The 22692-nt window shown below is 41.1% G+C and overlaps 1 protein-coding gene across 11 annotated transcripts in view; it reads right to left on the reverse strand.

Annotated features, from left to right (window-relative positions):
- Nucleotides 1-22692, reverse strand: part of MBNL2 (muscleblind like splicing regulator 2) — a 113768-nt gene that overhangs the window by 18412 nt on the left and 72664 nt on the right. For 7 of the 11 annotated variants that reach the window (XM_064440665.1, XM_064440673.1, XM_064440668.1 and 4 more), the window contains 5 exons: nt 17069-17233; nt 13852-14052; nt 12409-12672; nt 5821-5874; nt 5013-5166 (listed from right to left, as the gene is read on the reverse strand). In XM_064440665.1, coding sequence (XP_064296735.1) covers nt 5013-5166; nt 5821-5874; nt 12409-12672; nt 13852-14052; nt 17069-17233 — 838 coding nt within the window. Of the gene's footprint in view, nt 1-121; nt 217-1635; nt 1672-5012; nt 5167-5820; nt 5875-12408; nt 12673-13851; nt 14053-17068; nt 17234-22692 lie in introns of all 11 variants that reach the window. The other 4 variants (XM_064440674.1, XM_064440669.1, XM_064440671.1 and 1 more) reach the window with 4 other exon arrangements.

Below are 22692 nucleotides of genomic sequence, written 5' to 3' on the forward strand. Positions count from 1 at the left end.
AACACAGGAAAAAAAAAATTCTCCGGGAGAATTTTTTTTGTTAAAAAAAAATTAAAATAAAAATCTCAGCACTCATTTAGAGTTCGGGATCTTGTGAAAGAAAGCTTTAAAAGGAGCAAACCTGATTTGCTGTGGCTGTTGCGGCGAAGGGAACACTTGTTGCAGGAGTTGTTGCTGCAGAGACAGTGGCGGCCGTAGCGTTGTGCATCATGGGTACTTTCAGGAGGGGAACCATGGAAGCAATGAACAGGAGGGTGCAGCATTATGGTAAGAGAAGTGGTATTTTTGGCATGGTGAATATCAAGAGCGGCAAGCCATCGTCATGGGTTAAACCAGCAGATGGCATGCAATCACAGTGCAAAGCGAGAAAGCGTGGCGGAGAAATAAAAAAAGGGAAAATAGCTTATTACAAGTACAATTAAAGGAAGGTTGTCAACACAATCGGCGATTCCCAGAAAAAAGAGCAAGGACCATTGAAAATGCGGGCGTTATCTCTAAGAACAGGATTACTTGTGCAAACGAGGTCTCTACCAAAATAGTCTGTTACCTGAGAATTGCTGCGTGGGCAATTTGTTTTCCCCCAGTATCAATATAAAGCACTCCAAAATAAAATTCTACTAAAATAAAAATTACAGTGCTTTGTTCTGGGAAGACAACTGAAGAATGTTTATCTTAATTTTTAAAAATGATTAAAAACCGAATTATTTTCATGTATCTTCATTCTGAAGTGAGCCAGATACTCGCTGTCTTCCTCTATAATCCAATTTATGCTTTTTTTTTTTCTACTAGCACTGCAAAACTGTTAGGCTTTATCAGAGTTAAATTACCATCTCCTTTGAGGAAAAAATCAGGAGAAGGATGATAATAATGTTCCTGATTTAAATACTACTTTGTTTGATCTAAAAAAGCAAGGTCGATTTTGTGAAAGTTGCTGCTTTTGCTCATTTTAAGAATGAATTTTAATCAGCATCTTCATGAGAGAATTATTAACTTGATGTTTTAAAGGTTTGATATTTTGACTGCTTATCTGAGTAGTCCGACAAAAAAAAACATCACTGGGATAGGCCTTTACATCAGAAGAAAGATGACTTTTCTGTCTTAGGGGCTGTTGCACCGGACTTCCATTTTGCATGCCCAAAATGTTAATTCCAAGCTGCAAATACATTTAAAGGAGGAGCGAGAATCAGATCACAGGTTTCAACAGAACCTCTGTGGATCAAAGCAGGCATTTCTGGGAAACGCTGATAAAACTTTCTAACACACAGCAAAAAGGAGAAATAGGCACACCACTATGAAACTTTAAAACACTGATGAAATTTGCTGGTTTTTTTCCAGTATTTTATGATTTATAGTACTAGACAATATAAAATATAAAGATAAATAAAACTTTGAAAACTGAAAAGCAGACTGGAATTCATGGTATTATGCTTTTGCAGTGTAGTTGTTATAGCAGGTGATATGACATCTAAACTGCGGCTTTCATCTACAAATCTAAACACGCTGCAAAGTCAACCAGAAGGACAAGCGAACCTTTAATTCTAGTCGTTGTCTAAATCTTGCCTAGGTTTTCTGATACAAGTGAATATATATCATAAACAGTATAAAAAGAGATCAATAAAGAAATTTGGAACCTACCAATACTGGTAGCGGGTGTCATGCACAAAACTGACCCTGCGTGTCATGCAATGATAGGTGAAAAAAGTGGATAAAGGGAAGAAACAGGTTAGCCATTTAGAGTTAACATTCAAAGTGAGATTCAAGCATAACCACAGAGAAGTAAGTTAGTTAAATGAAACTGCAAGGTCATTCATAGTTTTGCTTTAATACAAAAAAGGTGATTACGTTCTTGCTTGAACCCCTACCTCAGCACACTGTGTGACTTTTGGCATGTCTCTGTTTACACACAAGATGCTTCATATACTTTTTTGCTTAGTGCTTTTATCCTTTCACCTAGTACTTTTGCAGCAACAGGTTTCTGTTTATAGAAACATCTTCGGTTAAATATCACACATCCTTAGTTAAATATGACATTATTTGGGAATTTTTGAACTCACTGCATAAATCAGACTGCTCAATGTTGTGTAGATCAATATTCACCACCTTTCTGATGTGCAGCAGAGTTCAAATGGAAGTATTTGACATTGTTCTTCTGGTGCTTTGCCAAACCTAATGTACTTGTTTTTAACACCACATCTGAGGTTGAGAGGCGCTTCTGACCAGAGAAAACGCTCCTGTGACAATTCCCCAAGCTAAACACCTCAAAGTGCGTAATGTTCCAGCAAGAGGCTCCCAGCGCAGCTCAAAGATGCTCTGGAAGGGCTGCTCACCTGCCAAGGAGTTTAGGTTTGGTGCCTAGTCCACCTTTAACCTTTCTGGGAAGACCAAATGAAAAAAAAAAGAATAGCCTATTTTCAGTACAGTGCATATAGCAAGCTGGTGAAGGTGAGCAGGTAAGGAGACTAGTCCCAGGTACACACATATTTGATACAAAGTCAAATATGCTTCTTGTATTCCTGCTTAATTTCTACAGCAGCCCCTTATCGGACCATCGCAGTAGCAGTGTAACTATGAATGACCTTACTCAAGAACAGTCCCCGGAGAATACACAAAGTTCCTCCTCTAGAGGCTACAGAAACACTAACAAACAGCAATGGGAAGAGAGAAAAGATCTCTTGTTTTTAAGATCATTCACCAAACAATAAGGAGAAGGTGACAAAGCAATCAAACTGATGTGAAACAAACGAAGTGCAGAAATTTGGAGGTAAGCCATGCTAAGTCAAGCCCCACACTTTTTATTACGGGAGCGAGTGGTTAAGAAAGCAGAGAAGTTATATAAAACAATGAAGTTTTATATATATATTCCAGCAGCAAAACTTTTCTTAAAATTGAACTTAACACACACACACACACACACACACACAAGGAACACATTTGAAAATAATACCAGTTCAGAAAACATCACAAAATCATTTAAAATCCAACACATAACGTCATGCATTGCTCCTTAGACGTGGTTGGCATGACAGTCCTTACACCCACCAAATCCAACCTTCCCAGGAAATGTGGGAATATCAGACATAGCATCTTTAATGAAAAGCTCCTGACACCCACTCATATAGAGGGGGTTCCCCTTTCCTAACCTCCTCCCATAGCCCACTCCTCTCTCTAACACCCTTTCTAGGTGCTGATGGTGTGCTCAAAGCGCAGGAGGTTCAGCACCGTGAGAAAGGTTTTCACTCAGGGCCTGGGCTCCATCTGCTCCGTTATCCCTCTGTTTCTTCTTTTTTCAGGCACTTGTTTTGGGGCTTGCCAACAACCTGGCCCTTAACGTTTGGTTCCAAGATCCACCCTTCCTACCATCAGAAATTTGTAAGATAAAACTATAATCACAACCGTTGGTTGGAAAGAGGGATGGACAATAAAACCACAAAGAATGAGCTAGTTAAGGAAGCATGAGCACTCCGAAAGTCTGGAAAATATCCAAATGCTATTTCACTGAAAAAGGCTTAAACTACTGTATTTTCCATACTTAATTTAAAATCCTTGGGAATTGTAAGTAATAGTGATAAGCCCTGAAGGGGAGTGCTTAAGAGAAGGAATAATGCATATCATACTGCAAATTCTCAGGGTTACAATGTAAAATAAGTTTATGGAAATTTCTGTACGTTTGTAAGCACAGGGCAGTCTTCCGTTCATGTCCAAAAAGGCAGTCTCACTATTTATTTATTTTTTTTTCCAAACACTCCCATAAATGTCAGTGTGTTTTCTGCCAGAGATATTCTGGTGCACCAATGTGCTAAAAATACGGCACGCTATAACTTACTATTATAAATACAGGGGCAGGCTCCAAGGTTGTTACTCAGGCCTTATAGCAAAATTCCATGAAGTCAAAGCCATCTGTGTTTGTTTTTATCTTTAAAAACATATGGGAATGCTAATAGATCGGGAAATCGTTGTGTGCTGTGTTTCGTTCCTTGTTTAACTGACATTATTTCTATAAACTAAAATAACATCCCTGAAATGTCAAGCACATTTGCAAACACATAGTTTTAAGCAATTCTGGAAGTTCACACTCAGTAACGTTCTGATACAAAAATATGTAACTTGTTAATTACAAATGAAACCACAGAATTCATTAGGCAGGATATCTACTTTTGGGAAGTTTGGAGTGGGGGTGACTGACATAATTTAGAGGGTTATGTTGTTACTGTTTACACAAGTACCTAGCACATTCTGTCTTTTGCAGTGTTAAAGAGAAGCCCTGCTACCAGCCACGGTGCAGTTCAAGCCATCTCTGAATGCTCTGATTTTTACAGGGTCCTGAGCACTGAAATGCAAATTACGTTCACTCGTCTTCAGATCACCCCTATGGAGAATTGTAACCCCAGCTATTAGCCGCAAATGCTAGGAAAAGTTCCGGTGGTGTTCCAAAATGAAAACCACGAAAAGGCGTCCGATGCCTCAAAGCCCTTTAGTGCAGCGACAGGGAGCGATGCGTTTTGCCAGTGCTTCCACGCAGCTATCGACTGGAAGGTTATGGCTGGGGCTCCCCTTCTCACTCGCTTGTGCGCGGCTGGGGTAACCCCCACAGCTGCAAAACAGCACCCGAGGGAGCAGGACGATGCGCCTCGGCCACGGCACGTTTCCCGTGGCGTCTCTGAAGTGAGATGCTTTTCCCAGCATTTTTGTTAGCGGAACTTTGCCCTCACGTCTCCTAGGAGAGTGCTGGCAGATAAAAGTCAAAATACAGCCAATTTAAGGTAGGAAAAAAGGGGCAAACTCTGGGCAATGATGAATGAGGTTATGAATGTGAAAAGCAGCCTGACGGCATGTTGAAATCCCTGCTTCAATTCTCGTACTTGACAGGAGGAATTAAAATAACCTGTAAATATCTGTGCAGACTTCACCTCAGGTAGGGCAGGGAGCGTAATAAAACCTTCTGTTAAGTGCAACTGCCTGACACGGATGTTACCTAAGGAACACAAAATTGGTTCAATGTGGGTGCAACGTACCTGTTGGGATAAATGCTGCATGTTGCTGCAACTGAGCATTGGCAAGAGCCTGTTGATAGTGCAAGACACTGGGATTGAAAACGGCACTGGCACCATTGCTTTTTTCAAGTGCTTGTCTCTTTGGTAAAGGGTGAAGAACACCAGGAGGAAAGGCCTGCAAATAAGAAAGTTAGTTAAAATGACATAGTTTTAAAGACATTGTCTGTAACATATACATAAATACAAAAACTTATTATCTTTTAAAGCAGCTAAAGATGCCTCGCCATGCATATTAACTCAAAGCACAGCAATGTAAAATGAGTGAAATTTTGTTATTGATAGCAAAAGCATGGTACTATTAACCTAAAACTGTAGCAGCACAACTACTGAAAAGAAAGGCGTTTAAAGCAACAAAAATGGCATTGCCTTTAAATAGGTTTTCAAATATTATAGGGAGAAAAAACCACTTGTGTTTCATTGCCAAGTATTTTCTTTTTTTATTTTAAATATAATTTCCTATTATTATACAGATTAATGGATTACGTTACACGTTTTCAATTACAGAAGCAGTTTTATCTCAATTTGACTTTTCATGAGAGGATATTTAAAAAAATGAAACCATGTTAGGAACCAAACTAAATCGTCTGCGTTTATTACATATGAGAATGAGATGGATAAATAGAGTTTCCGGTAAATTAACGAGTATGTGAAATCATTTCCGGTTGATGTTCAAAAGTAAAGCGATACAAATTTCATTAGTTGCTTCTCTGAAAAAAAAAAAAAAAAAAAAAAAGCTACATGCAAAGCAAAAGGTGAAAGGTCAAAGTACCAGGTCTACAGTTGCTTCGAGAGGTCGCTTCATTGCTTTGGCAGTCGACTGAGTCTTTTAATAACAGGCAGCGAGCACATGATGGCAGTGGGCCAATGGGATTCAAGCGAATTAACATACAGGTAAACAGCAAGCAGAGGTGCATCATGGGAACGGCATTGCATTTGTGGATAGGTGAGAAGGAAAAAAATATTCTGAATGCAATATACAACATACAAAACACTAGGCATGCACAACAACAAAAATGTCTTCTAAAGAAATGAATATTACATTTCGAATTAGTACCGAAGCAAAAATGCATCTACTATACCTTAGTTAAAAGCATATAAGAGAGTAAAATATAGATGTTTGAAATTCAGGAAAGTTGAGTAAAACAGCAGCTTGCAGACACTATTAAGCATCGTATAAACACTTCACAGAGATGCAGAAAGTTGTAAGGATACGCCTATAAGAATTCCTGATAAGTTAGTTAAGTCACATTTTAAAGCGGAAAAATCAATTTGGAAGGCTACATTTTCAAATACAAAGCACTAGTGAAAGTTGTAATGCATTACAAATGCTATTAATATCAGTGCTTGCAAGGTGAGGGTCTTTTAATTCAGAGAAGTGTGTCATTCAATAGATTTAGGGTTCAAAATGAGAGAGGTTCTCCTTTTCCAATACAAAGCAGAATAAGTAATATGTCTATTTACACTAACTTATCATTAATTCCTTTTTTTTTTTCCCCTACAGCTGGGTCATTTCTGTAGGTTTTTTTTCCTTGTAACTTACCACATTATATTGAGAGGGGAAAAAAGTCTTTCAGAATTTAAAACATATTTTCTAAATTTTGCTACAACCTTCAGTACTAGCTTTAGGAGCAGGGAGCAAAAATACTGCTCTCAGTTCATAAGCGAACATTAACATACGAGTTATGATACTAGTCCAGCATTATTAATTTTTTTTAAAAAGAAAATATTGAGGTATACTACACAGGCATATACATTTAGGTATACTTCCATAGTAAGATCAAACTTATGGCTGATATGATGGCATTCTGTAAAAAATCTTCTAATATAAAATATTACTTTCAAATCTTATAGTGGAAATAATTCTCATAAACCTTCAGAAAGGAAAGGAAGATTTGCTTAAAAATCAGAATTTTTACTTTTGTTTTTTAAACACAGGCTGACACTTAGCTCTTTTTAGGATATGCAGATTATGCCTATCTTGACATCAGTATGTGGAAATAGGGAACAAAAGTGAAAAAAACTAAAAGAGGACGAGGCCCCAGATGCCTACAAACAGCTTACGGTCACATGATTAGCTAGTGCCAACAGGGTATTTTGCAGGATAGCCCTCGCTTTGCCGATTCCTTGTTCCTGGCTTTGTTGCACCTACGTTGCATGAGGCTTTCCAACACCCTCCCCATCTATCCTTCGGCACATTTCTGGATTACATATCCTGATCTACAGGATCTGCTCATCTGTCTGGGTCCAAGACTCAGACATAACAAGAAACACCTGGTGCAAAGTGAGGATCTGAAGAGCCTTCTTGCATCTAAGCAGGGCGCTGTGCAGCCGACATGTGGTACCCACCATGGGCATCCCCATGGGGGACATCACTACATCTGCATGGGGCACAGCCTCAGATCCACTCTGCGTCCACCATGGATGGAAGTCTACATGGAGGTGAAGCATTACGACTGAATTCCGCATTATGTGATGACGAAGTCCACAAATTTGAATCAACATCATTAAGAGTAAAGCATTTTAGTTAATTACCTTTATTATTCAAATGCAGATCTTATCTGATTTCACTCATTAACTTATTATCTCTGTGTTTATGATTGCCTTTCTCCACTTCTTCTCTATGCTCCTCTTAATGTCATCTCCCTGTTTTGAAGCTTTTTCCTGGCCTTCCCCTCATCTTCTACAGCAAGTTCAGTCTCACAGTTTTCCCAGCCCGAAGGCTGTAACTTGATCTGTTTCTATACCTACTCATCAACCTTTTTTCCACATACTCTCCCCCTCTTTTCAGGCTTTCAGACCAACTATCCATTTTTCTCTCCCACCTTCACCTTTTATTTCATTTTGTCCTGATAGTAAACCCTGCTTTGCCTCTTTCTGTTCCATCAGGTAATGTCCTGCTCAACATTTTATCTCCTACATAACTAACAACCAAAAAATTCAATAGGTATAGACTGTAGAGGAGGATGCTACAGAAAGGAAATAAAGATAATGATAAAAATGATCAAACATACTGAGGCATAGTATTTGTCTGCTGTATGTCACACTGGTACGCTATAACATCTCCTGGAATACGACCGAGATCCACATAGGGAGGACTGCATGGATGTGCAAGGAGCTCCTGATGAAACTCAAATGCAAGAAGGGAAGCACACAAGAGGTGGAAGTAGGGACAGGTGCCCCAGGAAGAATAGGGACATGCCTGAGCATGCAGGGATGGGTTAGGAAAGCCAAGGACCACCTGGAGCTGAGTCTGGCTAGGGGTGTGAAGGACAACAAGAAGGGCTTCTCCAAGTATATCAGCAACAAAAGGAAGACTAGGGAAAATGGGGGCCTGCTGCTGAATGGGGCAGGTGATCTGATGACACAGGATACGGAAGAGGCTGAGGTACCGAACGACTTATCCACCTCAGTCTTTACTGGTAACACTGGCCTTCAGGCCAGTGGGAGACCAGTGGGAAAGTCTGAAGCGAGGAAGATTTACCCAAGGAGGAGGATCGGGCTAGGGAACATTTAAACAAATCACATGTACACAAACCCATAGGAGCTGAGAGGATGCACCAATGGGTGCTGAGGGAGCTGGCCAATGTCACTGCAAGGCCACTCTTAATTATTTTCGAAAGGTCACTGCGACTGGGGGAAGTTCCCACAGACTGTAAGGAAGTATATGACGCTCCTGTCATCAAAATGAGCAGGAAGGAAGGTCTGATGAATGACAGGTTGGTCAACCTCACCTCAGTCCCTGGGAAAGCGATTGAGCAAATCCTCCTGCAAACCATGTCCGAACACAAGAAATCCAAGAAGGTGATGCAGAGTAGTCAGCATAGATTTTTGAAGGGGAAATTGTGCTAACCAACCTGACAGCCTTCTATGATGGGACTGACTTGGTGGGTGAGGGCAGAGCAATAGATGTTGTTTCTCTTGGCTTCAGAAAAGTTTTCAACACTGTCTCCCATTTCATCCTCATAGACAAACTTATTTAGTATGGGCTAAATGGGAAACAGTGAGGTGGACTGAAAATTGGCTCAACTTCCAGGCTCAGAGGGTTCTGATCAGCAACACAAAGTACTCCTGGAGGCCAGTCACTAGTGGTGTAAAACTTGGAGGAGTGGCTGATACACAAGACACATGTGCTGCCACTCAGAGGCACTTGGAAAGGTGGAAAGGCTGGAGAAACGAGCACAGAGGAACATCATGAAGTTCAACAAATGGAAATACCAAGCCATGTTCCTGGGGAGGAGCAATCCCAGGCACCACTACATGCTGGGGGGGGGGTCAATCGGCTGGAAAGCAGCTTGGCAGAAGAGGCCCTCAAGGTCCTGGTGGACACCAACTTGAACATGAGCCAGCAATGTGCCCTCACAGCAAAGGCAGCCAACAGCATCCTAGGCTGCATAAGGAAGAGCATCACCAGCAGGTCAAGGTGATCCTTTCTCTCTACTCAGCACTGGTGAGGCCTTACATGGAGCACTATGTCCAGGTCTGGGCACCCCAGTACAAGAAAGACATGGACATGCTAGAAAACACTTCCATAAAGGGCCCCAAAGATGATTAAGGAGCTGGAGCACATCTCATATGAGGAAAGGCTGAGAGAGCTGGGACTGATCAGCCCGGAGAAGAGAAGATGCACGGGGATCTCGTCAGTGTATATAAATACCTGATAGGGGAGTAAAGATGGAACCAGACTCTTTCCAGCGGTGCCCTGTGACAGGACAAGATGCAGTGGGAACAAATTTAAATAGAAGAAATTCCATTTAAATGTAAGCTTCTGGTTTTGTTTTTACTGTAAGCATTACTTAACCTTAGCATGTTGTCAAGAAAAGTTGTGGAGTCTCTATCTTCAGAAACTTTCAAAAGCCAACTAGGCGTGTCCTGGGCAATCTGCTCTAGCTTGCCCTGCTTGAGCAGCGGGGTTGGACTAGATGATTTCCAGAGGTCCTTTCCAACACCAACTATGAATTCACATTTTAATTTAGGCTGTACATTCTTCAGTGACTTTTTATGCTCTCTGATGCACGACATGAATATTTGGAGTTCCCTGAATACAATGACAGATGACACTGCCTCCTGTACATGGTCTACAGCCTCTTTCACTGTGCCTTTCTCCTTTTTTACTTCAAATGATGGGGTCACCTAAGATACTTGAATAAAAATTCCTAAACTTCAATTTAGAGAAATGCAGATAGGGTGTTTTCTGCAAGGTCCCAGGCTGCAGAACTCATTGACCTTCCAAGGCCTTACAAGCTTTGCCTACAGCGCTCTAACCCTATCTACAATGCTCACCCCTATGAGCACCCTCTGGACCACAGCAATGTAGCCAGCTCCCCAGCCAGGAAGGAAAACTTCTTGGACACAATTTCAACCTGGGAGCAACCTGCAAGTGAACCCTACAGGTAAGCATTTGTACTTCTGCCTTACTTTTGCTCTCTAGATCCAACTGAGTATTCTTGGTCGTTCTTGGGTCATCTTGCAGGCATGTGTCTTTTCTACCACCTTTTTGCTATTGCCATTCCAGTGAATTTTCATTCACTCTGATTGTTTAAAATTTATATTAAACAAAAACTAGTTGGATTGTAAGGAATCTTTTCTGTTTGGTAGTCTAAAGATGCCATTAAAATATTTTGTACATATTTTTCTGCAAAAAGTTACCTTGAATTACAGGTCCCTGGCGCCTTCTCCCATGACATTAGAATGCTAAAGTTTCAGTTCTGTGTTTCCAAAGATGCTTCATCTTGTTTTGAGGCTAATGCAATTCCAATTACGGCTTATTTAAAAATCACAGGATATATATCCAACCATTACTGAAGCAAAGAAAAATGAATCCCCTCATCTCTCTCCCTTCTTCTTTACTATATTGCCTAGAAATATTACATTCTCTAAATGGACAATAAATATTGCACAGTAGAAGCTAATTAGAACAAAAAAAATCCAATCTCCTTTGCTTTAATTTCCAGATGGTATTCAATTTCTGCAAGCACGGGGAAGTTTAACTAAAAAACACCCAGTTTGAAACAGAGACTAGGGATACTATATGAGAAAGAATATTAAAACTTAAGAAATGTTCTTCTGTTTAGAGTTTTACTTTCTTGCATAACTTAACCTTTGTCCCTCAGAAAGTCTGGTCTTTGCTAATTTGCTAAATACAATAGCTTGGGGTAGTTATATACTGTACTGTATTGTGTTTCTGGTAGGCTTTTTACCCAGAGAATAACTGTATTGTCTATAACTATTGTATGCACTGCCCACAAGTCCACAAACCACATCTGCTTAATTATTCGTCCACTGCCAGCAATGAGGACAACGATTCTTTGATTTGCTGCCAGCAATTTTGTCTCCCAAGTCAGATCCTGCATGCTTAATTTGTTTAACTTTATCAATACTGCTCTGTTGAAATTTATCAACTTTCTTGGTAGCAATAATAAGAGATATCCAATACTGGTAAATGGATGGACTGACTTGTCTGAACAGTTTTCAGTAAGAGCTTAAAACATCTGAAAATAGAAAGCCCTCACCCCCTTTTCTTCTGACTACAGTTACTATGCTTTTTCTTAATGACTCCCCTTTTAGTTTACTACTTTTAAACCCTGTTTTTCTAATAGAAAAATTGTATCATGGAGAGATTCAGGTAACTTGCTTGTGACAGTGGGAGAGGCAAGAGAAGCTTCTAGGTGTAAGATTCATCTAACCAAAGTTCAAAAAGATATAGTCAACACTTTTCATTCAGTGGGGACAGACATGTACGTACAGAGGGCAGTTGTTTCTCATCCTCAGACAGGCATTAGTGGTAGATCAGATGAATGTGCTGGTTTTTATCCACTACCTGTAAAGTGAGACCAAGGTGGCTAGGCTAGGCTCAGTTATCTAACTGTCTGACATCTAAGGCGGGGCAAGTTGAATCCTAATACAGGTTTCTTTTCTACTACTGATCTCTGGGGCAAAAGCTCTCTCTTTGCTTTTCTTCCTTTTCTTCCAAATTTCCACATGTGTATCTGTCATCAGAGAGCTAAAACAGTGTATGTGCCCCTATTTTCCAGGGGGCATTGAAGCTAATCAGTTTTATTTCCGCTCAGAAATACTGGGGGCAAATTTAATGTATAATCAAGGCAAAGAACAGAAGTGGTATAGAGTGTCATTTGCTTCACTGTCTTAGATAGAAATACAGCATTAAAATAAGGGCATAAAGAAAAAAAGTGCTTCCTCCCATCAAGCAATAGTAGTAATTTTATAAATTCTTATTAAAAAAAAAAGAAAAAAGAGGCAAAAAAGAAAAGAAAGTATAAGCAAACAGCATTAAATTGAAGCAAAATAGGCATCAAAGAGCTTCTGTCAAAAAAAGGCAGCCGTATATGCCAGCACTTACCATCACAGTCGCAGCTGCCGCAGCTGCCTGGGCTGCCACCGCAGCCTGGTTGGCTTGGTGTTGCGCCGCTTTGATTTTGGCCTGCAAATGTGCAGGAGGGTGAAAATACTTGCATTTCTCCCTCATGCAACGACCTTTTATGTAATCCATACACACGGTTACGGTGTTGTCGTTTGTGTCAATCATTGTGCTGTCTGCCGGATGCGCAAAGCGGCAATCAGTCTCTCCACGGGCACAGTTTCCCCGCTGGAACTCCCTGCACACCTACGTGCAAAACAACACGCGTTGCAGAGGAAGAGCTCGGCGCAGTGCGAAAGGGCCCACACAGCCCCGTGCCCCCAAAAGACAGACCTGCCCCCTTCCCTGGTTAATTCAAGTTTTTCGACTAATTCAATTCAATAAACCCTTGATCTTCTTCTGGGAGAGGAAATGTATCTATTCTACCCTTATGTGCTTGGCTCCTCAGGTAGCTCCGTGGTACGGCGGCTAAATGAACTTGACACGCAACAGAAGCGCTCCCAAATGCCTTTCCTTTTTCCTGTCTAGAAAACACCTGGGAAGGATACTTACTGAAGTAACTGCCCCTGCAAAACTAGCTGAGAATCACAAAATATTCAGTCCCTTTATGACCACACTTTACAGTCTTGCAGCTCCACTGGTAGGGAAGGAGTCCCTCTTGCCGAGACCCAGGGAAGATATGCATCAGGTACACTGTATTTTCTATGGAGTCTACAAACAAAATGGAAGGCCTCCTTAAAAGTAATTTTCAAAATGGGCAGAATGAACTCGCTGATTTTCCTAGGAAGAAATGTGCTCTAGACACTAGCTCTTAAGCTTTTGGGAAAGGACATTTATTTCCGCAAGAGCCATTCGGCCTTCTCGTGTACTTGGATCACAGATCCACTGAGCCCAGCCACGCAAAGATCCGTCGACACCAGGGAGGCTCTGCACGTAGCTGGGGCTTGCCCCTTCAGCCTGCTCCAGGGCTGGTATCATTCAACATCTCCATTTGTAGCTCAAGGCTGAAGGGCTACACCATTCCCCTAATATTGATCCATAACGCTATGAAGTTCCCCTAATATCAATGCATAAAACTGGGACAGAATTAATAATGCAATAAAAATGTGCTTGTTAAGATATTTCATCAAGGCATACCTTTACAGGCATGTATACTTGGGGTATTTTGGAGGAGATGAACTTCATGAAGGATGAAAATTCATGTTGATGTCTGTGTATTAAATTTGAGCAAATGCACTACCTTAAAAATAACAGTGTATAATTACCACTGGTTGCAAGCGTAGAAATCCTACCTGGTTACATGGTCTTTATTTGTAGCAACTGAATTTAAGCAAAATTTCTAAAACAATAGAGTTTTTCCCTCCAGGGTCTTTCACACAGCCTAACAGAGGATTGTATTTCTAGCCACGGCGGTGTCTACAGTACCTCCAGTTTATCAGTCCTGAGGAGTTTCTGGGTAGCAGTTGAACCGGGGACTGAAACCGGTGGACTTCCAGGAACAATGACAGGCGGCGTGGGTAGGATCTCAGTTGGGACTAAGCCAACTCCCGGTGTTACTGGCGTTAGGTAAGGAGCAAAGCTAATAGCGGTGTTCGTTCCTATTGTGGGACCCACTGGAAATGTGGGCTGCAAAAGGAAAACACAGACCAAGATGAAAGAAAACAACCCCTTAATCAAGAGCTTACTAGTTGTCTTTTGTGTGTTCTTTCTGGCACTGATTCATTTTCTTAATGAAAAAATTTCAAACAGCTGGCAAAACACACGGCATACTCTCTTCTTTTAATCACGTAACACATTCCAGTGGCATATGAAGAACTGCCTTTGTAGCTCTATTATTGGAAAAGAGGCTGCTGATGCAAAGGAAGTCGTACTTTGAACCTGAATCTCTATGGAGGTCCAGCTTACATTGCAGGCTTATTTACACATCTAAAAGTAGAAATAACATAGACTTTATTGCTTTTTCTCAATACCTCTTTTCCTTGGGAAAACAGGCTATTTTTCAAAGTATCAGATTTCATAGGTGAAGCGTTATTAACCATATTAAAGCCATATTTCTAATAAGAGTATATATAATGATCTCTTTGGCATGTAACTTCCATCTGTTTGCATGCTGTATTTTGGCACCTCCTGCAATTATATGTTACTATGGCTCACACATCGAAAAACCTCACCTTTGCAAATGTTTGTGTGCTCAGCTGTCACCAGTGGCAAGCAGAATAAATATTATAATCTCAGCTGGACACAATATTTAGAAAGGGATTATTCAGGCTTAGCTAGAGTTCATCTTAGGAAAAAAATTTGATTGGAAGGAATGATATGGGTCTAAAAATCTGTTTCATGCCTTCCTACACCGAGTCAGTGAAGTCATGACCAGAAGAAAGAGCACTTGTGTGATGCTAGAACGCAGCCTTGCCAAGGCAGAATGGGGGGTTTGTTACCACCAGCTCCATGGGGGGTGGAGGCAGAACATCACCATGGTCAGACCATGGGCAGACCTGGGAAATACTTCAGCTTCGCAGAGCTGACGTTTACCCCAGAGAGTGAAGCTATAATCATAAATGAGGAAAACAAAGAAGAAAAACAGGACACATCTCACACTAAGGAAAGACTTAAAAACACTTAATGAAGGAGCAGTGTCTTTCTCATCAAGCTGGCCTGCATGGCCTCTGTTGCAGAAGGGAAGCCAGCCATGCACAGTATGTAGAAAATATGCAAGAGAAAGCAAAGGAGCTACAAGGTTTTTTCTGTTCTGTTTTGTTTCGGGTTTTTTTTTTTGTCTTTGGAACCAATTACTAAATTATAAATGAATGTGAGTGAGTGCCAAGAAGATGCTTTGAGCAGCAGGTTAGGCAGGATACCCAGCTGTACAGAAATGGCATCTACCTGCCCTAGAGAGTTAAAAGTGAATAATGTTCTGGTTTTATCAGAGATCAAAACTGCTTGACATCAAACAGCCCAGTTTATATGTCAAGTGCGAGCTAAATTCTTTAGAGCATAATAACGAACATTCATAGGAAACAACAGTTCAACTATGTTGAGCACAATATGTGTTATGTAAAATATAAATAACAGCTTTGTATCAGATATAATTTTAAGACTAAATCCACATGTCAAATGACTTCTATGGAATTTTCTTTCACTTTTTATCCATTTGGTCAAGGCTGAGTCATCTTAATCTGGCAATTTATGCAAGACAGAGAAATAAAACCCCGCACTTTTATCACAGCAATCAGTACAGAAGGCATTACGTCAATGAAATTGTAAAGTTCAAATGATGAAATGGGTGAGTAGGAAAAAGTATCATTTTGTCACTTCAATTTTTTCTCATAATACTAAGAGGTGGAATCTATTACTTTATCAAAACTCTTTCTGGTGAAAACTCAAGCAGTAAAAAACCAGGAAATATCAAAACGCATTATACCAATACACCAAGATATATTTTGATGAATGTGTACCAGAAATTCAGGGACTCCTGACACCCAGTTTTTGTTCATGCCTCCCACCTTACAGCAGACGTTTCAAGTGTAAAACACATTCGAAAAAGGCATCTGGGGTGAGCTTCCTGTGACCAAATACAGATGTCTTCCTCTGAGATGCTTACGCTTGGCTCCCGTGATAGCCCATGGAAAGACAAAGGCACTTAAAAAGCCAAATCACCTAGTCCGAATGCAGATGTCTGACACAAGCCAAGCAAATAGTAATTAGAAGTGCCTATGTCTTTTGATAAACTATAAACGGACCTTGGAAACCCAGTGTAGAAGTTGATGCCAACACTCCAGATGCCTCAAGTTGAAGAAAGAAATCCCACACCAGTCCCTTACACCAGGCATTCATATTGAGAAAATATCATTATCAGCCATGTGTGAAAAGTTTAACTTGGATTACATGCCTAATCATGCCCTGGAAGTCTGGTGCCATGAGGAGCTCAACTGCAAAAGCAGCCCAGAGCAATTGGTCATATGTATATCCAAAGACGCTGGTCAAGCCTGGAAGACTCTAGTCTTACGTTACCTTCTGGATTTGAAGTGTCCCAGGCACCATATGCACTACCTTAAGATAAAATGCTGAGTTTGTAAAGTGCATGCTCCAGCAGTTCTCTGTCTTATTCTGGGACACTTCAGGTTTCAAGAGAGTAAGAAAATGCTACCCAGAATGACATTAACCTGGTACTGGGTTTAAATGCTATTTAAAGCCACTCAAACCCATAGACTCCTGAGAGGGCAACTCTGCATTCCTACTCAAATAACATATTATTTTTATTATTATCATTATTATTTATTATTACTACTACTACTATCATTATCATTATTACACAAATTTTCACCTCCAGAAGGATTATAGGTAAAAATCTTGCAAATTTAGACTAAACCTGACATGAACTGAATGAAGGGGGAGGAAAAAAAGAGAGAAAGAAAAAAAAATAGCAAATGAGTCAGGGATAAAAAAATATATCAAATCTACAGCAACACTCCATTGTATCTGCAAATGCAAATATAAATGAACATCTCTCTACTATCTTGGCAATTCCTTAAGTCAACATGTGGGGACTATTTTATTGACATTAATTTAGAGAACTTTTGCAAGCCAGTATAGCTTTCTACTTCAACTTCACTTACCAATAACACCAGAGAAATATACTTACCACTGGCTGTAGTGGTGTCCCTGGAAACATAAACTGCATTTGCTGGGCAAGCATTGCTGCTGCAGTCTTTTGTTGGATTAAGTTGTTTCTGCCATTGATTTCCAGTTGAGTTTTTAAATGTGTTGGTGGATGAAGGTACTTGCAGTTCTCCCTTGTACAACGACCCTGGAAAAAGAAGTCACACTAATTGGTCTACTGCTTTTGATGATAGTTTAATGCCTTCGAGCAAAATATTACACCATAAACTAAGCAAGAGCTAATGAAATACAGGGTGTTTCCTGGGAACTATGCAGCAGGCTGGGAGGAGCTGATGGCCTTGAGCTCTGCCTCAGCCCACTACCTCTGACTGATCGTTAAGGTTATGAGCCATGAAAAACGAGAAAGACTTTGAAAACAGGTGATGGCATTTTCATTGTTAAGTACAGATCACTGTTATACAATTAATACTCTGAGTATTATCCAGACTGCCTGAATGCCTCTCCTGGTATCTTGGCTAGAGTACCTGGTGTTACCATAACATAAATGTTTTCATAAATTACGCTGCATTACGAATAACAAATTTAAACCTTCTTTAAGAGAAGTGCAGCTTTTAAGCACATTATATTAAAAAATAATTGTGTGTTCACGGCAGTAAGGATCTGAAGTGGCCACTCTCTGCTTGTGTTCTCTCATAGGTTTACCCTTATTCCAGTTCACTGCCTTCTGGCTTCCCGTTCTTATTACATCAGCACAACTTTGAACTATTTCCATTCAAGTATAAAAGAACAGAAGTCAAGCTGGTACTTTCGCAGCCTAAATTCAGAAGCAGTGTACAGAGCTAAATCTGAAGATAAGATACACAGCAAAAGGAGAGTTCTCCATCAACCTGAAACCAGGAAATTTTAGAGAGTTATGAGACAGTAAGAGACAATAAAAATATGGGTGGGCAGTCACCTCTGAGGTGGCTTGTGCCAGAGGAGATGGACATGGAGCACACCTCTACAAGCAGTGCGTGCTGACCAAAACGTAGGTAGAGCAGGATAAGACATGCTGATACGTTTTCCCCCAGAAAGGGATGCACCAGCAGGTTGTGCAGCTGCAGGGCAGAACCTGCTGAGATGAGAAGCTCCTTGATGACATGGCTCACAAACAGTCACAAAGTTTTAGGAGCTGTGTCCAGAGGACTTAGAACATGAGTCAAACTGCATTTGACACGCTCAACTTGTAGAATATAAGCCTCAAACTGAGATGTGTTTAAAAAGTGCTTTTTAAACTTTCCATTCACTGGTGTAAGGGCTTTACAATCCATAGCCAAGCAGGAATATCCTCCTATAGCCAAGAATGTGTTAAGTTCCCTATGCAAGAACGTCACGCAGTACACACATACACTGGCTCTGTGTACGTATATGCACACACACACTCTGCTACAAAACCTTCAGTACGCTTCGAATGTCCCAGAACAACAGTGTTAATGTTATACTTCTTACTCAGACACTGAAAGACTCCTGATTCTGCCTCTAATCTGCTATAAGGACGTAATAACTACCTACAGAGGAGTGAGCTAAACATGTCCAGGAAGGTTCTCCTGCACCGAGGCCAAAAGGAATGCAACAGCTATTTCCATGCCATTAAACTATTGCGAACAGCCATTTCCTGAACGGTGCCTGGCTACTGATCAGGAGCACGCTAAACGGCAGAGGCCAGGAGAGTTCAAGAAAGCTAAAAATTTAAGAAAACAAACAGGTCTTGGTGCTGTTTTAACCTGCTACTATAGATGCAGCCGTTTTCAGGACATCATGCCTTCCTTCTGACTTCTGTTGTGTGAATCGCTAATGCTGTCTGGTTTACTGAAGTACACGAAAGGAACGTTACTTTGTCTGCTGGTATGAGCAGAACCAGAAATAGTCACGATTTGATGGTCACAGAAGAAGGCTGGCTCTTCTATTCGGAAGGAACAAGGTCATCGCCTTCACAATGTTAAATCGGAGCATGCTCAGCACAGGGAATGAGCATACGTTTTTGTGTTGGTTGATGAGGCCAACTGATCAAGACATTTTTATCTGAGATCTGTTTAACCTTAATCTATTTTGTATATGAATGGCTCATACAGCAAATCTGAAAATTAAAATAGCAAAATCAAATCTAACTACTCTGCCTGATGGAAATATCTACCTATGGAAAAAAAAGTGCTCCTCAAATAATGATTGAGAGCAACCCTCAACCACAGTGGCTTTTGAAGTACCTTATGTCTGAAGAGTGCCTTCACCCAGCCCTCCACTCTTACGTCTGAAAGCACATTGCTACTATATACCATCACCTCAAGTTCTGCAAAGTAACCCACAATGCACAAAAGATTGGTTATTCCAGAAAACTTTTCAAAATAATCCAACCATACAAAAATGTACTGTCCTTTCTAAACTTATTCATGTCTGTGCCTCATTTACTAGTTTTTTGAGCTCCCAGTTAGAGATGAACATATTATAAAAGAGCTGCGCGGCCCCGTCACGCTACTATAGAAAGCGCTGTAAACAGATCAAGCCTTGTTGAAAGTAAATGACCCAAAACAAACCGCAGTGGAATGAGCGCTGAGAATAGCAAGCAGATTAATCCAGCCTTAGCTACCAAAATTAAAAAAATTCTGAGACCAGCTTTCACTTTTTGGACCTACAATGGTTGCGTGAAAACACCTATAAGCAACTTTTCTTTCCTTTTTTAACAAATGCTCCACGTCCCTGTGAACTCCTGATAAGATTAGTTTCAGAGAGGAACTGGGCTGATTCCTAACTGCCGATTCCTGCAAGAACAGAAATTCAATCTTGTAGTGTCATCTCAGTCAAATGGGACCCTGGATTTTTTCATTAAAAAGTCAAATATGAAGTCCAGCTGAGATGACAGCACGTATCAACCAAACAGCAGAACAGGCAACTGTACACAGCATGCAGGGGTATTCAACATATTGGTTGGGTTAACATCTACAGTAAGAGTCCACTCTGGATTCCTGCAAAAAGCTACTATGCTAGCAGGCCACCTCATAACAAATACAGAGACAAAACTGAGCGCTTTAACTTTAGGATGCATCAGTATGAAGCCTCTGGAGCAAGGTTAGGTTCATCACAGCTCTTAAAATCACAGCAGTTCAGGAGCTGCTCCACAGACATTCAGTCCCCCTGGCACACAGCAGTACAAACTCTGTCAGCAGGATGAGGCAGGCAGCAGGGAAAAATGACTGCTTCATGCAACTTTTAACCTGCTCCCCCATATGAGTCAGAGCCCTGAAACTGAGGGCACAGACTGGTTTGAAACTTGGTCCCTAGGAACTCCTGTCACCCGTGAAGCAAAGGTTATCAACAAGCACATCGTAAGCCGTTGTGCACTTCCCATGCAAGTTCACCCAGAAAAAATCACTTTCACTGAGCTGTCTCCTTATCTGCAATGGGTAGTAATGACAACCAGAATCAGATTAAATTCCCAGCGCTCTGGTACTCCCCTCATCCTGCAAAGATGGTACCTACCTCTGACCTTTCATTTCTCTGCCTTTGTTCTCTACAACTAGCCTAGCCTAACACATAGGGCCACATTTCAGGCAGGCAATGGGAAGTTTTAGCAGAAAAACTACTCCTTATCCTGACTGGGAACGTGCTGTGGCTCACATCGGGGGTGTAAAAAAGTGGGAGAGGGAAAGGGTGCACCAAGGAGTTGGGAACGCAAAGGACCAGTGCCCATCACCCAAGCACAGCAACGAGAGGCTCCACTTCTGCACAGGCAATGGTCTTGGGAGCTGCTACCTGTCACACCGTTGACTTTTGTTTTTTTAAATCAGTAGATCTCCCTATTACCTACCAACAGGCAGTTTGCCTAAAATCAATGGCACAAGACAGCCCACAGGCTGGAGTATATTAAAAAGCTAGGTATGTGCCAATAATTATAATCTTCAAATAAGCAAAATGAGGCAAGTGCAGAAGTAACACCCCGTAATTTTGCATTTTAAAATACTAAGAACCCATTTACTGTCTACAAGTTGTATGGTCACCATTCTGTCTTTAATATTTTATAAATCCCCAGCTTTCTTCAGTATTTTACTATTGCTCTAATAGTAACAATAATAATAATTCATCCAGGCCCAGGCTGAGAATTGCTTATGCTTAATAATGAGTTAGTTTTTACTTACTAAAATTACCTTTATCTTTCATAAAAATAAGATGTTTGAATTTAAAAAAAAAGGCAAAACAATGTTTCTTTTATCTCTTAAGCCGAGAATCAACTAATGCATCCACAACCATTTCGCTCAGGTACTGCATTCTGCTTTTAAGACAGGGGTCAATAAATATTCTTAGCATGCTTATCATAAAAGTCCCACTAGTAAATATAACAGACCCAATCTATCCAGTCAATCCAAAACTGCTGTAAGACACTTTTATGCAGCACAATGTGGTTTTTTTGGCAAAAGAAGAGGCTAATTCAGGTTGGAAGGGCTATCGAGAGGTCCCCAGCCCAACCTGCTCAGAGCAGGGTCAGCCCTGGGGTCAGAGCAGGTTGCTCCAGCTGGGCCTTGGAAACCTCCATGGGTGGACCCTGCACAACCTCTCTGAGCAATCTGATCTACTGCTTGATTCTCCTCGTGATGAAGATGATTTTCCTTATATTCAGTTTGAACCTGGCTAGTTTCAGCTTATAACAGTTGCCTTGTGTCTTCCCCACCATGCACAGCTGTGAGGAGCTGGGCTGCACCTTTGGACAACCTCCTTGTCCTCGAAGGATGCTCTTATAGGAGGAGCATCACCACGCAATGTCATCATGTTGTCTTCTGTTAGTGTGCCTGTCTCAGGTTTGAATCCTGAGGGATACATGTTAGTTTTTTTAAACCACACCAGCCTAATTAAGACTCCCTCTATGCTTCACCTCATACTTTGCGAAGGCAGCAGCCATGGTTACCTGCCATCCTATCAAAGCAGCAGTGTTATCCATCACCAAAACAATCCAATTATTAGTATTTTCCTTAAATAGCTGAAATGGGGAGAGTCCAGCTTGAAGCTGAGCATACAAATCCAAAGTTAATTGAGGCAATTTATTGATACTGTTAGTGGGAAATAACAGAGCATGCCTCCTCCACCTCACAGCATAACCTAACATCTGACATGGGACACCCCATCACCTTTAAAAGACGGGTTATTTGCTGAGGAGTGGAAACAGGGAGGCCTGCTTCCTTGCAGATGCCTGTCCCTTGTTCCTAACCTCACTTCCCAGGGTGCTTCCAGCTCCCCCCACCCAACTCTGTTCTCCCTAAACCCCCACCTTCCTCCTGTACCCCACCTCCCTTCTTCCTTCTGCCCCAGAACACCCTCCCACCTCTCCTAACTATAGACCAGGAAACAGCTCGCACAATAAATATAACTTGCTCAAGCCGTGCGTGTCCTGAAGGGCCAGCCAAAATGTGCATGTGGCTGGTAGACCACGCTCAGGAGCAGCTCAGTGCATGCTCTAGCCTCGTCTGTAACGGGGTAGTAATTTGGGTCTCTCTCTTCTACCCAGACACTGATTTTTGCATAACCAGTAAGAATTTTGCGATAGGTCTTTGAGATGTCTGCTTCTAGCAACTTTGCTTGAAATTGGCCATGGCATTCAAAAGTTATTAGGGTGCGAGGATG

Source organism: Phalacrocorax carbo, chromosome 1 (genome assembly GCF_963921805.1).
Source record: "Phalacrocorax carbo chromosome 1, bPhaCar2.1, whole genome shotgun sequence".
In the NCBI taxonomy this organism is placed as follows: Eukaryota; Metazoa; Chordata; class Aves; order Suliformes; family Phalacrocoracidae; genus Phalacrocorax; species Phalacrocorax carbo.